This window comes from Emiliania huxleyi (assembly GCF_000372725.1).
Source record: "Emiliania huxleyi CCMP1516 unplaced genomic scaffold EMIHUscaffold_48, whole genome shotgun sequence".
In the NCBI taxonomy this organism is placed as follows: Eukaryota; Haptophyta; order Isochrysidales; family Noelaerhabdaceae; genus Emiliania; species Emiliania huxleyi.
This window is the reverse complement of record NW_005198391.1, coordinates 148551-166856: the sequence shown is the minus strand read 5'-3', so window position 1 is coordinate 166856 and position 18306 is coordinate 148551. Positions and strand designations below refer to the sequence as shown.

At 64.5% G+C, this 18306-nt stretch overlaps 5 protein-coding genes across 5 annotated transcripts; 4 read left to right on the top strand and 1 right to left on the bottom strand.

Annotated features, from left to right (window-relative positions):
- Positions 1-469: 469 nt before the first annotated feature.
- On the bottom strand, positions 470-1075 carry EMIHUDRAFT_211455 (hypothetical protein; the record flags this gene model as incomplete). The annotated part of the gene is made up of 2 exons (XM_005767678.1): positions 470-730; positions 938-1075. The coding sequence occupies 2 exons, from the start codon at positions 1073-1075 to the stop codon at positions 470-472; spliced, it is 399 nt and encodes a 132-aa protein (XP_005767735.1).
- A 305-nt stretch (positions 1076-1380) lies between these two features.
- On the top strand, positions 1381-2419 carry EMIHUDRAFT_356424 (putative endopeptidase Clp). Its single transcript, XM_005767677.1, has 4 exons — positions 1381-1468; positions 1585-1958; positions 2011-2140; positions 2234-2419. Exons 1-4 carry the CDS (start codon positions 1445-1447, stop codon positions 2333-2335), a joined length of 630 nt encoding a protein of 209 aa, XP_005767734.1. The 5' UTR covers positions 1381-1444; the 3' UTR covers positions 2336-2419.
- Positions 2420-10190: 7771 nt separating this feature from the next.
- On the top strand, positions 10191-11102 carry EMIHUDRAFT_211450 (hypothetical protein; the record flags this gene model as incomplete). Its single annotated transcript, XM_005767676.1, has 2 exons — positions 10191-10913; positions 11013-11102. 2 exons carry the CDS (start codon positions 10191-10193, stop codon positions 11100-11102), a joined length of 813 nt encoding a protein of 270 aa, XP_005767733.1.
- A 2733-nt stretch (positions 11103-13835) lies between these two features.
- On the top strand, positions 13836-14969 carry EMIHUDRAFT_211448 (hypothetical protein; the record flags this gene model as incomplete). Its single annotated transcript, XM_005767675.1, has 2 exons — positions 13836-13853; positions 13926-14969. The coding sequence occupies 2 exons, from the start codon at positions 13836-13838 to the stop codon at positions 14967-14969; spliced, it is 1062 nt and encodes a 353-aa protein (XP_005767732.1).
- A 2332-nt stretch (positions 14970-17301) lies between these two features.
- On the top strand, positions 17302-17949 carry EMIHUDRAFT_57555 (hypothetical protein; the record flags this gene model as incomplete). The annotated part of the gene is made up of 5 exons (XM_005767674.1): positions 17302-17448; positions 17522-17609; positions 17649-17710; positions 17784-17822; positions 17899-17949. Coding segments are annotated over 5 exons (387 nt in total), but the record flags the coding sequence as incomplete, so codon positions are not given.
- Positions 17950-18306: the final 357 nt, after the last annotated feature.

Sequence of the window (18306 nt, the reverse complement as noted above, 5' to 3'; positions counted from 1 at the left end):
GGCGAGAGACTGCGAAAAGAGATACGAGGAGGCAGACCCCCCAGGGTGGGTGACGGCTAGCGCATCACACCCTCCTCTCCTTAAAATCCCTGTGTGGTGGCGGCGTGCCGTTCTCCCATCCCTCCCTTGGGTTGTGTGACTTTTCTTTCTTTCTTTCTTTAGCAGGAAAACTGGTAAATGCAAAACGTGCAAATTTGTTCGATCGTAACGTGCTTAGGTACCGCACAGAGATATCTCGACCATCAAGTTATCCGCGCAGGGAGAGTGCGCTCGCTGCCACGCTGGGCCCTGGCGAGGTACTCCCACGCCTCTCGGGGTTTTTGTCTGGCCGAGTCAACCCGAGACTCGGCGAGACTGCGTCAGCTGTTCCCACAGCAGGCTGGAAGTACCTCGCCAGGCTGGGCCCACCTCTCCGCCGTCATCCTGAGCCCAGTCCTGGCTGCCACCTCTGGATACCAATGCACGTTCCCTACAAGCATATCCTGTCCTCGCGCAAGTGGTCCGATGACGGCCGCTTGGTGCCCTCGAGGCGAATCAGGGCAATCACAATGTCGCCCCCGGGCGCCACAGCGTGCAGCGCGGCCGCAGCTTGCTCCACACTCATGACCGGCACACCATTCACCTCGGTGATTGTGTCGCCAGGTCGGACAACAGCAGAGCGGGCGGAGGAGCCGACGGCAACACCGCCACAGGGCAGGCTGTGCAGTGACAAGCCCAGCGGGCCACGGTCCTTGACAAGCGTGCACGTAAGCTCGAGCGCTCTGGCCCGCCGTGCGGCGCGGCGGCCGGGGGGTGAGATGCGACTCGCAAGGCGTTCCGAGCCTTCCGCTATGATCTGGCGGAGACCGAGGAGGGGAGCTCCTCGGCCGGGGCTGCTGCAGTCCTGCGACTCCTCGGAGTCGTCCACGGAGGCCCCCAGTGTCTCAATGCTGCTCACTTTGGACTGAAGCCAGCGCCGTGCGTTTGCTCTTGCCGACGTGTCCCACCGGTCGCTTTCGGACGCCGCGAGTTCTGAGCGCTCCGCCGACCCAGCGGCGAGGGCTTCGGCCTTGGCCGCCACAACACTGTCAGTCATGGGCGCGCGCTGTACAGTGTCACAGGCCGGCATACACACATGCGTGTGATGCGACCGGATTTGCCGGGGCCAACTTTGGAATTTCGTGTACGAATTCTCGAGAATTCGCAAAAGAAAACCAATCACGAGAAAAGTGTAGGGATGTTGTTAGCAAATCAGGAAAGGGACAGAAGAAAAAGAAATTTCCGTGCCGCCGCCGCGAGAGCGAGGGCATCTGTCGGGCGCGCAGCGAGGATATCCCTGCACCGACCCACTCCTCGCATGCGCTTGATATTGTTGCTGCTGTCAGCGGCGTGCACCGACGGCCTCCGTGCGGTGCATCCGCTCGGCCGCGCAGCGGCAACAGTGGGTGCTGCGCGCGCGGCGCCCATGATGCCGATTGGGGTGCCAAAGGTGCACTCCTCCCCTAGCATTCCGCGGCTGCGCCCCGCCGGCTGCGCCCCGCCGCCGGCACGCCGCAGGCTCGCGCCAGCCCCTCCGCCGAGGCGTGCTCCGGACGCCCCGCGCAGGTTGCGTACCGCGCACCCGGCGCGATGACCGCCGACTGGGTCGACCTGTACAACCGGCTCTACCGCGAGCGGATCCTCTTTCTGGGCCAGCAGATCGACGACGAGCTGACCAACCAGCTCATCGGTGTCATGCTCTACCTCGACTCGGAGGACGCGAGCAAGCCCATGTCAATGTACATCAACTCGCCGGGAGGCTCCGTCACGTCAGGCTTTGCAATCTTCGACACGATGCGGCACGTCAAGTGCGACATCTCGACGATCAATATCGGCCTCGCCGCCTCGATGGGCTCGCTCCTGCTGGTGGGCGGCACCAAGGGCAAGCGGCTCGCGCTGCAGCACTCGCGCACCATGATCCACCAGCCAGGGACAGGCCAGTCGGCCATCCAAGGACAGGCGCGCTGGGGGGCGGCTTGGAGGGGGGCGCAGCCGCGAGGGGCCGACCCACCCGCCCCTTGCGCAGGCGTCGGACATCAAGGTGGAGGCGGAGCGCGTCCTCGCCATCCGCGAGAAGGTGGTCGACTACTACGCCACCCTCACGGGCAACTCAAAGGACAAGGTGCCGCCGCCGCCTCGCGCTGCCGCCCGCCACCCGCTGCGCCGCCACAGGCTCTCACCCCTCCCCCTCCCTCTCCCTGCGTACCCACTCCAGGTGCGGCTCGACCTCGACCGCGACAACTTCTTCTCGGCGCAGGAGGCACTCGAGTACGGCATGATTGACCGGGTTATCACGCCGCGCGAAGTGCAGCTTTGAGCGGGGTGAGAGGGACGACTCTGTTTGGCCTATCTTGACTCACACACTTCATTGTACATCTCTCTTTGAAGATTTTTTTACTGCATGCTGCAATTATTAGTAGAATTACAATACGATGTGTATGTGCGAGTGCGTGCGCGCGGGCGCCCGCGCCGCCTCGCGCCGGCCTCGGGCTCGCATCGAAGCAACACACACGGGCACGCCTCGTCGGCGGCGCGGGTTGCGCGGCTCCCTGTACGGCTGCGTGGACCGTGGTGCACATCTCGATTCTCGACGAGCTCCCAGGCCCCGAGAGGGTGGAGAGGAGAGGTCCGCTCCCCTCGCTCTCCGCAGCGGGCTCTCTCGGCATGGCCATGTTCTGGTCTGCCCTCTCTGCCGCGCATGCCGTCGTGCCGCGTTGGCTCCGGTGCGAGGCGCGCCGCGCCCTCACCTCCTCTCCTCCTTGCGCGTGTCGTAGTACGCGTTGGTCGGCACCTTGTTCTCGAAGGGCTCTTCCGACGCAAAGCACTGCCTCCACCAGGTGCGGGAGGCGTCGCGCACGTTGCCCGCCTCGAGCCGGTGCCACTTGACGAGGTGGAAGACGAGGCAGCGCCGGTCCTGCAGCTCCCACACCGAGGACTGGTCGTCCGCGTTCGAGCCCACGTAGATGCGCATGTGCAGCTCTTCGTCGAGCAGCGGCGCCGCAGAGCCGACAGACACGCGGAGGTGCGAGGGCCGCATCTCGACGCGGAGGTCGCGCGCGGGCGTGCCCTCGGGCACCCGCACCTCGAGGTACACCATCGAGGTCGTCTGCCGCCAGCAGTACGCCTCCGCCTTCCGGCCAAGGCACTCCTCCGCGAGCCGCGCGCCGTCGACGTCCGACCAGAGCGCCGGCAGGGTGCGGATGCGCGGCGGCTCGTACTTGGGCTTGATCACCTCGCCCATCAGGTTGGTCATCGGCGGCTCCGCCTCCTCGTTCGGACCGTCGTTGCCCGCCTCGTAGTCGGGGAGCGGCTTGTCGTTTGCGTTGAGCCAGAACGGGTCGCGTGAGGGCGGAGTGCACTCGCCGTCGATGTGGCGGTAGAGGTTCCAGTCGTTGACCATCACGTCGTGGCCGCGCCGCGCGAGCCAGGAGCGCCACTTGACCTCGTTCTCCGTCCACCCGCGCTTGCGGATCGACTCGCGCGCCTCGCGCAGCTGCTCCTCATCCCGCTTCTTCTCGCGCTCCTTCCGAGTGAGCTTGCGGCCGCCCGCGCCGGGCTTGCCGGAGGTCTCCTCCGCGTCTCGCAGCTCGTCAAAGGCGTGCCACGACGGATCGTCCTCCGCGGGACCGTCGTCCACGTCGTCCCACCCGCAACTAAACCCACCACCACTGGCGCCAGCCGGCGCAGGCGCACCACCGCCCGCGACTGCGCGGAGCGCGGTCCAGCGAGCGCTTCCGGCGAGCGGCGACTCCTCCCAGCGCACGTTTTGCAGCTCGCCGCGGTAATGCACGAACTCGTCGACGGAGCTGCCACATGCCATCGCGGCAATGGCGGGTCTGGCCCACTAGGCGGAGCAGGCGGAGCTGGAATCGCGGCGGTTTCTTTTGGTGAGCCGGTGTGTGTGCAAGTCAGAGCGAGTCCGCGCCCTTGTCGTGCCAGTGTGCTGTGAGAGAGGCTTGTATGTTAAGAATTCTTTTGCCCATAAACAGCGGCCGCTCGTACTCCGAGGGCCCAGAGCGGTGGTTGAGGGGTTGAGGGTTGAGGGGCCCCCTGAAATCTGGTTGACGGTTGAGACCCCCCGTCAACCCTTTCGTTGGGGGGTGAGGCCTCCGGGGCCTATTCGCAGGCTCGCGCCGTGATTGATCACTATTAAGATAAACTAGAGGGCCCCTGCGCGGGCCCCGCCCCCCCCTCGAGGGGGGCGGGGCCCTTGCGACGGAGAAGAGGCCAGAATTGTACAGCAGCAGACGACGGACAACGAAGCAGTAGAGGCTTGCTAGGAAAATTGTAAGGCCGCCGTCAGCCGGGTTTAGATGTGTCTTTTTCGCGGGGAGGTGCCTTAGTGCCAGGTGCACCACACATGTCTATGAGGTGTAATAAGCAAGACAGCAGCAGACAACGCGTCGCCACACACACAGAAGCACGCATATACTATGATACTCTCTCTCCTCTCTGTCTAGCGCCGACGCCTAGTCGGAGGGCAACCAAGACGCGTCGCTGTCCTCGTCGGAGGCGCCGCCGACATCGGAGTCGACACGCCACTGCACACGATAGGCGTAGAAGTCGCAGGGACTGACGGACTGCTTGCTGCCAGAGTGCCAGTCTTGGTCATCCCGATCTTCCATCCGTCGTCGCCAGCTGGATGGAGGATGACGAAGTGAAGTGGGTCGTACCCTCGATGTGTCTCGTTGATTGTCTTGAGCGCGCCCCCCCGCATCTTGACCACGATATCTCGGCCATTCTCATCGGCGTCGGGCTTGAGAACAGCCACCTCGGCGTAATCTTGGCGGCCGTAGGTTTTGTCACTGGGCGCGTTGTACCTCCGAGGGTGCGAGGTAGCAGGACCGTCGCCGGGAGGGGGCGGAGGACGAGCGTCGTGGCCTTCGTCTCGTTGCCGCCCGTACGCTCGTACGCCTACGAGGAGGACGCGAAATAATAAGTCAATATGGTTCATTTGCAGCGCGGCACACGCAGCACGGCGCTTACCTTGACAAAGTCTTGGACGTACGGGTTGTGCTCGGTGATCGCCTTTTGCATGATCTCGAGGCATTCACGGACACGTTCCTTCTCGGCTTGAGACGTATCGGCTGGCAGGTAGATCGCGCCCATTCGATAGTCGATCTGTTGGCACTCGCTCATGGACGGGTCATTGATGTACGTCTGAACGAATTGTTTCGACTGGTTGTCATTCGGAGCGAGGGACCCGATGAAGTGGTGGACTCTGCCCTGGATCACGACGGTCGGACTCCAGTTGCTTGAGCCCGGAAGATTGTTCGGCCGCTTGACCTTTTGCGAGGCGAATGCTAGCGTGTTGTTGATGGCGCGGGCAAACTTCCGAAGTGTCTTGCCGATGACGCCATCAGCATCGTGCCACAATTTGGTGACTTCCGGACAGGGCGTGCAGATGGGCGGGAGCGAGACCTTGGCCTTCTTGCAGCATAATGGAGCCGTAAGTAGGGTTGGACGAGGTGACCTCGCCCGGAAGCAGCTCAGCGCCACAGCCAGCGCACGTGGTGGAGGTGCTCTGCTCTTCCTTTGTGAGAGCGAGCCTACGGTATGAAGAAAGTAGCACGTGATAGGATCGCGCAGAGTGCGGCCGCGTCGGCGTGCGGGCGCACTTGCCAACATCGCTCCCCTCAACCAGCAGCGAGCCGTTGAGTATTTCAGAGGCGCGGCGGGCGGGGCGAGCGGCAGCCTGCCTCGCCCTTTTGGTCAGCCGACGCCCCTGCGCGTCGAGCCTGTCCTTGTCGCGCTGCTCGGGGCTCTCTCGCTTCCTCTGCGCTCGAGACTGGTTTGCGGCCTGGCTGAGCTCGGTCGGATGCATGTTTGGTTTGCGGACGCGATTGAAGAAGAGCCGGCTCTTCGCCTGACCGAGCGTCTCCCCTGGCTTGTCCCTGACTCGCTCCTCGGCGTCGGCCGTGAGGGACACGCCCTGCTCGGCAAAGTACTGGTCCTCCATGTATTGTGCCCACCCAGCCGTGTCGCCAGCAAAGGTGTCGAGGTACTCCTTCCTCGTGAGGATGTGGCGGCCGCGGATGACGGTGCGGCTGAAGGGGACGGTTGCCGTGCCGCCGACGGACGGCAGGCAACCGAGGACTACAGCAAAAAGGAGAAGCCCGCACGCCATCCCGCAGTTCGTACTCAGCTGCCCAAACCACCCAACAGACGGACCGCGGCGGAGTTGCGGCGGCGGAGACACAGCGAGAGGCTGGTTGGCGAGGCGTTCCTTCTCCTGCTGACGGCGACGCGACCGCACAGAGACCTTCCTCGTCGCGCCGTCCTGGCCGCGGGCCGTCATCTCCGCCCTGTCTGGTCCACGGTGGTGCGGCGATGTGCTGCGACGGGCTCCACGCGGCGGTTTTAGCGAAGTTCTACCGGACGATTCTGCAGCCTTTATATTGGACTAGACTCGAGGGGGGCGGGGCCCTTGCGACGGAGAAGAGGCCAGAATCGTACAGCAGCAGACGACGGACAACGAAGCAGTAGAGGCTTGCTAGGAAAATTGTAAGGCCGCCGTCAGCCGGGTTTAGATGTTTCTTTTTCGCGGGGAGGTGCCTTAGTGCCAGGTGCACCACATGTCTATGGAGGAGAGCGGCCCATCGAGGGGAGGGGAAAGGGAGGGCAGGAGGCGATTCCCCTTGCGGAAGAAGCGGCGGGCACGCAACCAGAGGGAGGCCGGGCGGGTCGGGGGGGAGGCTGTCTGAAGAGGTCCGTGTGTGGGTATGTGGGAACGGATGGCCTGGGCAGACTCCGGTCTTTGTGTGTGTAATACGTCTACGAGTTGCTATGACTGCGTTGTCCTCGACTATCTGAGCCCCCCCTCCTTCCGCCTCAATTTCCCCCCCCCCCCCCCTCCCCGCACTCCCCTTCCTCTTCTCCCTCTCCGTCCCAGCTCCACTCTTCCCTCTCCCGCTATCTCCTGCAGGTGCAGGGGCGAAACAAAATGAAAATTGATGGGCTTGCCCACATCCCGGAGTGGTTCGACTCCACACAAACCCGAGACGGTGATGGGAGGCGTCGTGTTATGATCTCAGGCCTAGTGAGGTAGTGCATCTGACTATCCCGGATCCTGCTGAACAAGCTCCTCTTGTAGCTCGATCGGTCACACCGCCATCGCCGTCGAGGAGAGGGAGGGGGGACGACACTGCTTCGGCAGCGTGCACCTCGATCCTGCACCGTGTTTGTTATGACCCCCCCCAATGAACACACCAGCGAGGGAGGGCGAGACGATCGAGGGGTCCCGTACCATGCGGAATCGACCCTATCCAGTGCTCAAGTGCTCAAGTCATGACGTGAACTCTCCATAGTCTCTAGGCTTGGAACTTCTTTCTGCTGCGGTTGTAACGTTCTTGCACATGATGCATATCTTGTGCAGTTTGTGTGCTGGGCTCAACACGAATTTTCGGGATTTCTTTTGTTTTTGCGCCGGCTCGCCGCCCATTGCGACAACGCGACTGCTTCGGGCCTGCTCGACCTTCCGTTCGGCAATCGGGATGCAGAAGCCGCCGCGAGGGATGGACGAGGAGGACGGCGACCTGGACCTCGAGGAGTGGGAGGCCCTGGACGATGGGACGTTTCACCAGGTGCGGGCTGGCGCCGAACCGGATGAGCTGCTGAGAGAGTCAATACAGGGGCTTGGCCTGTGCGAGAAAGGCGCCTACTTTGGCGGCGCCGGGGGTGGCGGCGCCGGCGGCAGCGCTGGCGGCGGGGGCCGCAGTGGCAGCAGCGGCAGCGCTGGTGGCGGTCCCACGGCAGCCTGCGCCGGCGAGACGGCGATGGACGAGATTTGCGGCGAATGCGAGGCAGAGGGAGGCGCTAGGAGCACGGCGGCGGCGGTCCGTCCGACACCAGCGGCATCGAACAGCAGGCGCCGGCCCGCGGCGGCTGCCCAGTGGAGCGCCTTTAGTGTTTCGGGTGAGCCGCAGTGGGCAGGGCTGGACGAGAGTGAGCTGCGCGCCGCCAAGCGCAGGCGCGGACAGTGTGGAGCTTTCTTGAACGAGGCGATCTTGCGCGCTGGGGTGCGGTGACTGACACGTAAGACGTAGAGTATGCTGCCTGTCTTGTCCGTTCTCGACTGTTGTCTGTTCGTCTGGTGTTTTGCTTTTATTTTCCTTTTGTGTGAACCCAAACAGCGAGAGGCGGCGGGGATGCGCTCGCTGGCTACTTCGGAGATACCAGCCTAGACCCCCGGTTTTTGCCAATTGTGGTTCGCGAAGAGCCAGAGGCGTGTCCTGCTTCCTGGGCGGTCCTGCGCCCTGCGGCGCGGCTGCGCGGGACGTCGATCGTCTTGTCCTGATTCCAATAAAGCCGCGATGCCGCGTCCCACGGCCTGTGCTCTCGCCCGGCACCCGCCGCGTCCCACGGCCTGTGACAGATATTCTGCCCCACCGAGCCGCAATTCTGACTCCCACTCCGATCATTTGCCTCCAAAAGTTATGTCGTTGGACGTTGCTCAGATCCACTCTCGTTTCGAGAGCACTTCTACTCAAACGGTCGGTGTTGGCACTGGGGTTCCCTTCGGGTATATCGTGACAGCTGCACACGCGTAAATTCTTTTCTCGCGATGTCTGCCCCGCCGCGCCGCCGCAGCTGCTGCCGAAGAAGAGGGCGGCCCCGGCTGCCTAGGACATGGAGCGGACCTGTCGGACCAGCTGCTGCCCAAGAAGGTGGAGGTATGGGCGCAGTGACCAGGAGGGCACTCTAGTCCGGAGAGGAGAGAGTGTGTCTTTCTTCTAGGGCCCAGCGCAGCTCAAGCTTTATCACTTGTGCCGGATGATGTGTCGGGAGGCTAGCCTTGAGGAAGAATTCTGCAAATACAAGCCCCTCTCACAGCAGACTGGCACGAACTAGCTTGAGGAAGAAAGAGAAAACCGAGATCAGAGCGGCACATGAGCCGCCACAAGCCACAAACAAGCAGGAACCCAGGATCCCTGACCGAACGCAGGCATCAAAATCGCTACCCCGCCCGCTCGCGCCCGACTTTCTACTTCCTCGTGATCCAACCCGCCACCCCCCTCGCCTCGTCACCCTCCCGCCGCCTCGCCGCCACCCCGCCCGCTCGCGCCCGACTTTCTACCTCCTCGTGACCCTACCCGCCACCCCCCTCGCCTCGTCACCCTCCCGCCGCCTCGCCGCTACCCCGCCCGCCCGCGCCCGACTTTCTACCTCCTCGTGATCCAACCCGCCACCCCCCTCGCCCGTCACCCTCCCGCCGCCTCGCCGCCACCCCGCCCGCTCGCGCCCGACTTTCTACCTCCTCGTGATCCGAACCGCCGCCACCCTCGCCTCACCCCCCCCGCCGCCTCGCCGCCCTCGCTCGCCGCTCGCTTGCTCGCTCGCCCGACTTCCTACTTCCTCGTGTTCCGCCCCGCCGCTACCCTCGCCCCACCCTTCCGCCGCCTCGCCTGCTGCCGCCCCCCTCTCAGTCGTTTGCCTTCTGCCGCCGTGCCGCCGCTTCCCCGCCGCCTCGCTCCATCCTGCCGTTACCGCGCCGCCCTCGCCCCCCGCCGCCGCCCCCCGCTCAGCCGTTCGGCCCGCCGACCGATGTCCAGCCTGCCATCCTACCGTGCCGCGCCGCCTTTACACACACACCTGAATTTCTGCTCGACCGGGTTTGCGTTGAGGAGCGAACCGAGCCGCCGGTGTGTCCCGCAGCGGCCTCGCTGGGCCAGAAATCGGCCCGCGAGTGCTCCGCAGCAGCCTCGCTGAGCCAGACGGTCGGCTCGCGAGGTGGATGCTAGCATGAGCCCGATGCGTCGCGCAGTGCTCTTGCGTTTCGGCGGTAGTGATCTGATCACCCGAATACCACGTTCGGATCGCTCCTCATCGCAAACCCCGTCAGCAGTCCTCCTCCGGGAATGTACGTAAGAGCTACATACACTAAAATATCGAGGCGACGAAGACTCGGAGAGGCATCGCGGTATTTTTTCGACGTCTGTGAAGGTAGTCTCCCCAAATCCCCAGGGCCTGCAGGGCTCGCACCTCAACCTCTCATAGACCAGCGCGCAGCGCCATAGGAGGTATTTCCTTCTCATAAGTATCAAGGTGTGTGAAGCCCGAGGCACACCAGTTTCGTCCTCGGACATCTTGGCGGCGGCCGTCGCCGATTTTGCCGGCCTCGTCCTCAAAGTCAAAGTCTCTACCCGAGCCCATCAACGCGAGGCCCACGCGCAATGCACACACAGGCTGTATCATCGCTTGAGCTGTGGGAGCGCGCGTCGTCGGTGTTCCCTTTTTGCGAGCTCAGGGCGCTCCTCATAATTGAGATCACGTTTCACCTGCTCATCGTTCTGCTGGGCTGCCTTATATACGGATTCGGATTCGCGATTTTCGTCGTCAGTTCGCTGTGGTGGTTCGTCGGCGTCGGAGTCCTCAGCATGATTGGCGCTTCGCTGTGGTGTTGCAAGTGCTGCGCTCCAACCACGACTCTCTGCGCCGCCTTCTCCTTGGTCCTGACAGCTGGCATCCTCTCGTTGGTGCTTTACGCCTACTTTTTGGTCGCGTTCGTCATCCTCGCCGCCTTTTCAGAAGGTTTCGCAGTCAGCAGCCGGTCTTTCGACGTCACTGAGGAACCGTTCCCGACGCCAATCAGCCTTCTTACAAATGGCACCGTGGAAAGGATGCTCGAAGGCTACATAATCGCATTATATCCGTCCAGCACGGCGGGAACATACTCGACCCTCCCCATCGCCGGGGGCACTGCGGGCGGTGCACTGGCACGGGAAATGACGTATGACGACTCCGAATCCGCAGAGTTGGGCAGGTTTGGGCCGCTCATGGACGTTACCTGGCTGCATGGCGTCTACATCTACGGGGGTTGCATCGTGGGCCTCCCAGTGCTCGCCATTCTGAGGATTGTCCTCTCGAGCATGGCTTTCTGTAAAAAAAACTCTGTGGTTGCGGCCACCACCATTGGCGGCGGGGATGGCGGCGGCGGCGGCACCAGCGGCGCTGTCTCCGTGAAGAGGGGCACTGTCGTCTCGGTGGTGCCGCAGCCAAGCGCCGCAAGCGCCACGAGCGTGGCAGAGGGCAGCGTCAGGGGGGCGAGCAAGGCGTCGAGCACTATCGCCGTGTCCCAGGTGTGAGGTATCATCGTTCGCCGTCTCTGGCCAAATCCGCGGGGCCGCGACAGGGGCCATGTCTGCGACAAGCCCGGCGGTGAATTGCGCGCTGGATGGGTGACTTGCGGTCATGTCTGTGCATGTGAGCTCATGTGGAGGGTATGGACATACAAAAAAAGGAAACAGCGGCGTCCCGGCCCAAGAGGGAGGGAATCCGGGAGCACGATCTAGAGTGATTCTGAGATCAGGTTGGGCGACTGGCAGACATTTCAAAAATTTGGCGCCGCAGGCGCCCGCTGCGTGCCCACCATGGTTGGGCGCGCAGCGAAGAAAATTTTGCGCTCTCGACAGCCTTTTCTAATAGGAAAATGGCCTCTACGCTCGGCGCCATACCGCTTGTCGGCGCACAGCGGAGTTCGCAAGCCGGACCTGCTGCCTTCCCTTCTACGTACACTTTCAGAATGGAGGCTCAAACGCAGCGCAGGGCTCAGACCAAGTGCAAGTCGATTTGTACCACAAAGTTGGTAGACAGTGCCAAAACCGCGGAACCGAAAATGGCGTTTAATTTCGCGCACCTGCTGTCCGCCGCCTGTGGCGGCGCTCCGCACCGCTTGAGGCGCCTGCGGCGCCCCTGGCGGCGCGCTGTCCGCGCGCCCCTCTGTGGTTTTCGTGGGGGGCTCGGCTCTCGTCGAAGTCTCGATTTGTACCGGATTTCGACGTTAGTGGCAAAACTGCGGAACCGAAAATGGCGTTTAATTTTGCGCACCTGCTGTCCGCCGCCTGCGGCGGCGCTCCGCGCCGCTTGCGGCGCCTGCGGCGCCCCCCTGGCAGGTGGCACAGCAGTGTGTACGGCTGCGGGTGCGCCCGGTACACAACCGGCGCTCTATGGCGCGTGCTCCGGGGGAGCACGACTACGCAGTCGTGGCTTCCACACGCGAGAGAGTGGCTTCTATATTTACGAAAACATTGGGCGTCCCTAGTGCCGCATCCATAAGAAGTGACGTCACGGTTCGAAGGAGCGCCTGGCGGCACAGCTTAGAGTGGCAGCCGAGCGCCGGCCACGACTATCGAGTCGCCGTCGCGGAGCTGAGGGCTGGCCGACGGGTGGCGCGGTCTTCCTCCCAGCGCCACCCATCGGTCAGCCCTCAGATCGATCGATCGGCGCTCAAAGTCGCTTCAGATCCGAGAAAGCTGCTGGCGCCGCTGCCGATCCCAGCCGCGACGCCAGCAGCTTCCTCTGCTCTCCAATGCGCCGAGAAGCGACGCGGCGGTGCTCGGCTCGCCATGCACGATGACGGCTCCGCTGGGTGCTCGTCGGCCGGTCCGGTGGCACCCTATTCGCGCGTCACCTGCCGGCGTCCCGACGACAGCCTCGCGCCGCCGCTGATGGAGGGGCGGTCGGCGCCACTGCCGCCGCGCCGCCGGTGGGAGAGGCACTGGTGGTGGCCTGGGCGGCCCTCCGCCGCCGCTCGGCGCGCCCGGGCAGCGGTGGCAGCCTGCGCCGCCCCCGCTTCGAGCGGGCGCCCCCGCTTCGAGCGGGCGCCCCCCGCTTCCAGCGGGCGCCCGGGACGGGTTCCCCGCTTCGAGCGGGGAGATGCGGCCTGGGATTCGCTTTCTGAAATGTCTGCCTCCAAAGGGGAAACGCCCAACCTGATCTCAGAATCACTCTCTAACGCGAACAAAACGCGTAACGGTAGTGGTGTTTGTCGGATTCGGGCCGAGAACCGTCAACCGTTAGGGCGGAATGGCTGGGGCGTGGGGCGGCCACCCCCTACCCCCCTACATCGACCCTACTTTGCTGGAGGAAGATGGTTGCCCAGGTTACTCAGCGGACACACGATCCCGGCGTGAACACGACGAACTACCCTTCTCCGATGCGAATGCGGCACGCGCCACAGCGCGGCACGTGCCGCATTCTTTGTCTGAAGTTAAAACTCGAATCAGAGCGGTATCGGCGTTGTCCTGAGTTTTCTCCCCCGGACCGCCCGTCCGGCACAGCTCCGGGACGCACGCCGGCGAAGCACCATCAAGCTGCTGTACGGCCCCGGCACCGCCTCCCCTGGCTTAGCTAGACTGAGAGATATTGTGCACATGGTCAGCTTCTACAATATATACACTGACACTTTACCTCCCAGAGCTCGTCCCGGTCCGCCACGGCCATCCTCGGCCTCCGAAGGGCCCCCGGCCCGGCCGCGGCGCGGTGCGGCGGAGTCAATCAAAGGCGCCTGCGGCGCCGTGGTCAGGAGGTGTTAGTTCACAGCCTTGTTATTGACAAGAAAATACGTCCTATGGCGCTGCGCGCTGGTCTGTGAGAGGTTGAGGTGCGAGCCCTGGAGGCCCTGGGGATGGGGGGAGACTACCCGCGGGCCTAGAAGGCCCGCGCGCAGAGGGGTGGGACATTGAGATTGAACATTCTGTTGAGCGTGTGGACCACTTGTCCGATGTCCAGCGTCGGCGCGTAGCTCGGGTCGTACAAGTACTCACCGGTCTCATCACTCATCAGCGGCATTGGCCATTGCCATGGTAGGCCAGGCCCACCTTATCTTGCAGCGCAGCGCGAGCCTGCATGTGCTCGCGCAACCCCACCTTGGAAGGCAACTCGCCGCGAGGCCAGCCCTCCTCTTCCCAGAATATACCTACAACAGAAAAACACACCCCTCCTCTTCACACCTTGTAGCCGGGTATTTTGTACCCGGGTATTCATTGCAGAGCACAGTAAGGCACGCCGCATTTCGGCTGTCGTCATTTCCGGCTGCCATGGGAGGCTGCTCGTCGGTCCCGCAGCCGCCGGGCGCGCCGCCCTCCGCGCCCCCTCCCGAGGTCTCGTTCGAGCCGCACGCGCCCGAGTTTGACGCGCTCGTCGAGGGCGGCGCCCGCCTGCTCGCCTCGTCGGACGAGGAGCTCTTCCACGAGGCGGGCGTGTGGATCCCGTCGACAGCGGAGTGGCTCGTCACGTCCAACCGGCTCAAGGCCGGCACGCCCGAGACGCACGTCAAGATCCTGGCGGTGCACTTCCCGTCCGGCGCCGTGCGCCGGCTCGAGGCGCTCGAGGCCCAAATCGTCATGGGCAACGGCGGCACGACGGACTTCGCCGGCGGCGCCTACCTGTGCTCGCAGGGCCTCGGCGAGCAAACCGGCTCGCTGTGGCACGTGGACGCGAGCCTGTCCGTCGGCACGCGCGTCGGCCCGCCCGAGGGCCTCGTGCTCAATTCGCTCAACGACGTCGTGCTCCACCGCGCCTCCGGCCGCCTCCTCTTCACCGACCCGGCGTACGGCATCGAGGTCCAGGGCTTCCGCACGACCTTCCACGCCTCCAAGGCCGTGTGGGGCGTGCCCGCGGACCCCGAGAAGGCGGCGCACGCGGCGAGCTGGGCCATGCTCAACGAGTGCCACGACCAGCCCAACGGCGTGCTGCTGTCGCCCGACGAGCGCATCGCGTACGTCACCGACGTGTGGAGCGGCAAGTGGCACAACAACCCCGACGTCCAGCTGCGCAACGCCGCGGGCGCAGGCGGCGAGCAGAGCAGGATCCACGCCTTCGACGTCGTGCACGACGCCGCGCAGGGCACGGTCGCGCTGGCCAACGCGCGCACCTTCGTCGACCTTCGCGAGGAGCCTAAGCCTGCCGAGGGCTACCCCGACGGGATCAAGTGCGACGAGCACGGCAACGTGTACGCCGGCTGCGGGGGGGGCGTGCGCGTGTACGCGCCGTCGGGCCACTTCCTCGGGCGCATCGCCGTCAAGGGCGGCGTCGCGAACCTGTGCTTTGGCGGCGACGACGGGCGCACGCTGCTCATGCTCAACGAGACGAAGGCCTTCACCGTGCGGATGAAGGTCCGCGGGGCGCTCGAGGTGACGCAGAGCCTGAAAAGAGTACAGAGTAAAGAGTAAATTGCACGCAGAGCCTGTGAGCCGCCTGTCGCGTCGCGGCCGTCTCACTTCTTCCACGCCTCGCTCGCCGAGGAGGGCATCCGCTTGATGTGGGCGCAAGAGCGCGGCTTCGAGCTGCCGGCGCAGCCGTGGCAGGGAGCAGAGGGCGAGAGCAGAGCCCGCGTGCGGTGGCTGTGCTTCGCTGCGCTGCTGCGCGCATCCAACCCGCTGGCGAGGGCGGCGGGAGGCGCTCAGCATAGCCTCTTCATTGACGGCGAGGGGCGGCTGTCGTCGTGCGGCCAGGGCTCCTTGGGCACGCCGAGGGCGTGGCGCGGCTCAACTACCCTCAACACGCCGATCCGGCTCCCGTCGACGCTTGGCGGCGAGCGCGCCGTGAGCGTGTCTGCTGAAGATGACCACAGCCTCGCCATGACCGCCGACGGAGCCGTCTGGAGCTGGGGCGATGGAGAAGAAGGCCGGTTGGGCACGGCAACGAGCGGGAGGCGACCACAACCTCGCCATCTCCGCCGACGGAGCCATTTGGAGCTGGGGCGGGGGAGACCACGGCAAGTTGGGCCACGGTGACTGGCAGATCCAGGGGCAGCCGAAGAAGGTCGAGGCCTTGGCTGGGCGGCGCGTCGTCCGGCTGTGTCGGCTGGACCCCGCCACAGCCTCGCAATCACCGCTGACGGCGCCGTCTGGAGCTGGGGTGAAGGAGGCTCTGGCCATCTGGGCCACGGCAACTTGCAATGCCAGCTGCTGCCCAAGAAGGTCGAGACCTTTGCTGGCCAGCGCGTCGTCGCTACGTCGCCGGGATGCGACCACAGCCTCGCCCTCACCGCCGACGGCGCCGTCTGGAGCTGGGGCGAAGGAGGCTGGGGCGCGCTGGGCCACGGCGACCGGGAGCACCAGTGGCAGTCCGAAGAAGATCGAAGCGTTGGCTGGCCAGCGCGTTATCGCTGTGTCTGCTGGGTACAGCCACAGCCTCGCCACGACTGCTGACGGGGCCGTGTGGAGCTGGGGCGCGCGGTGGAGACGACGGCCGGTTGGGCCACGGCGACGAGCAGGGCCAGTGGCTGCCGGAGCTGGTCGCGGCCTTGGCTGGGCGGCGCGTCATCGCTGTGTCGGCTGGACCCCGCCACACCCTCGCCAACACCGCCGACGGCGCCGTCTGGAGCTGGGGCTATGGATACCACGGCCAGCTAGGCCACGGCGACCGGGAGCGCCAGTTCGAGCCCAAGAAGATCGAGGTGTGGGCGAGCCGGCCGCCCACGCCTGCTTCCTCTGACGGAGAGGACAGCAGCGACGGAGAGGACAGCGATTCGGACGAGTAGGAAGCAAGGCGGGCAGCGGGAGGGCGAGTAGCCATTGAAGCTCAAGCAGGGCCCGGGGAGTACCTAGGTAGCGTTTTGAGTGGCAGTGCCAGTGGGCGCGAGCGTTCCGTGACCGTACGGTGTGTCAGCACTGCGGGCGATGTGTGAGTATTTGGCCGTACAGGGCTACAGCGTACTAAGACGAGTTTTTTTTTCAAAAACACGTCATGTCCTTTCGCCTGCGGAAACGACCACGAATAGCACGGCAGCGCGCAGGGCTGCGCCCCGGGAGAGACGCCCTCTCTCGCTAAATAAATAGATAATCACGACATGGATAGGAGCGGTGCCTGGCTTCCAAAGAAAGAAGAAAACAGACAACCCAAGGGAGCGCCTCCCCAAATTCTTTTGCCTAGTGTAGAAAGAAAGAAAACAGACAGGCCAAGGGAGGGATGGGAGGACCACGGCCCGCCGCCACCACACAGGGATTTTAAGGAGAGGAGTGTGGTGCTAGCCGTCGCCCACCCCAACCCTTGGTCGTCTGCCTCTTTCTATCTCCCTTCGCAGTCCCTCGCCGATTCTCGCTGCAACCTTCATGCCACCTCGCGGTCGTCCCACTCTCGTCGTTCTCCCTCCTGTCGTTTCCTCCTCTGTCGCGTCGCTCCCCGTGGCGCATTGTAAAATTCTTTTGTCGACCACACAACGCGACACTCGGGCTGGCGAGTAGAGGCCACCCAGGGTACCCTCTCCGAGGACTCCGGCGCGTGCTCCAAGAGACTCGTAGCTCGAGAGAGATGGGCCTCTCGCCTGGACACTCGGGATCACTCGGCTCGCTGTCCACCGAGGCTGCTGTCGCCGCCTGCTCGGTGGACATGTGCGAATACGAGCAGGACGGAGAGGTCGCACAGCGAATCGCGGCTGTCATCCCGTACTATCCGTACAAGGGCATCCCGCGCTTCTGTGCGCCGCACCTCACCTGGCGCTTTGACGCCTGGCCCTGATCGCGCAACTGCTCGCTTTGACGCCTGGCCCTGACCGCAGACGATATCAACGGCTTTTGCGCGCGGCCCGACATTTTCCAGGAGGTGGTCGATGTCTTTGCCGCGCGCTACCGCGGCAAGATCGACTCGATTGGCGGCTTCGACGCCCGCGGTTTTGTCCTCGGCCCGCCCATAGCCCTGGCCTTAAAGGTGGGCGTTGGCGGTCCCGCGATGCGTCCCGCCGTCAGAGGCTGAGCGGCATATGCTACGCGCTGCGTTCCAGGTGCCCTTTTTCATGCTGCGCAAGCCGGGCAAGATGCCCAACGCCATCGGCTCGGGTGGGTATGCTGTGGAGTATGGCAAGCGGGATGGTATGTGCATTCCGCGCGGCCACCCGCTGGACAAGACAGACCCGAAGAACAAGTCGACCGTCGTCAAGCCGGGCGACCGGGTGCTGCTGGTGGATGACCTGGTACGAGCAAGCGCCTCGACCGTGCCTGTCGCTCGCCACGCCTCCCAACCTCCGCAACCTCTCGCGGTGCCAGGTTGCGACGGGTGGGACGCTCTCCTCGGGCGTGGAGCTGGTCCGCCGCGCCGCGGAGCCCGGGAGGCGCCGGAAGGCCGCACGTCGAAATGCCGCGACTGGCCCTTCCGCCGCAGGTGCGCGCGATGGGCGCCACCGTCGTCGAGTGCGCGTGCGTGGTCGAGCTCAAGATGTTCATCGACCCGCCTGCCGACTCGGGGCTGCCCTCGCGCAAGAAGAGTTGGGAGGAGAAGGGCATAGCGGACGTGCCGGTGTGGGGCCTCGTGTCAGAGGACATTCTCACGCTCGAGGGCGAGCTGCCGCCGGGCTACGTTGACGACGGCGAGGAGCACTAAAAACGACGGTGTCAATGCTGAATGCTCAATCGCGGCCCCGCCTGCATTCATAACGTCGTGGGGGGTCGTACCCCCCCACTCATTAGCATGCGTTCGGTGCACAATATTCGCTGTATGTCGGCGACCCAAAGCTCGGCGGCCGTCGCTCGCGCCGGCCGACTCCCTGGGCGCTGGGGACCGGGCCCATCT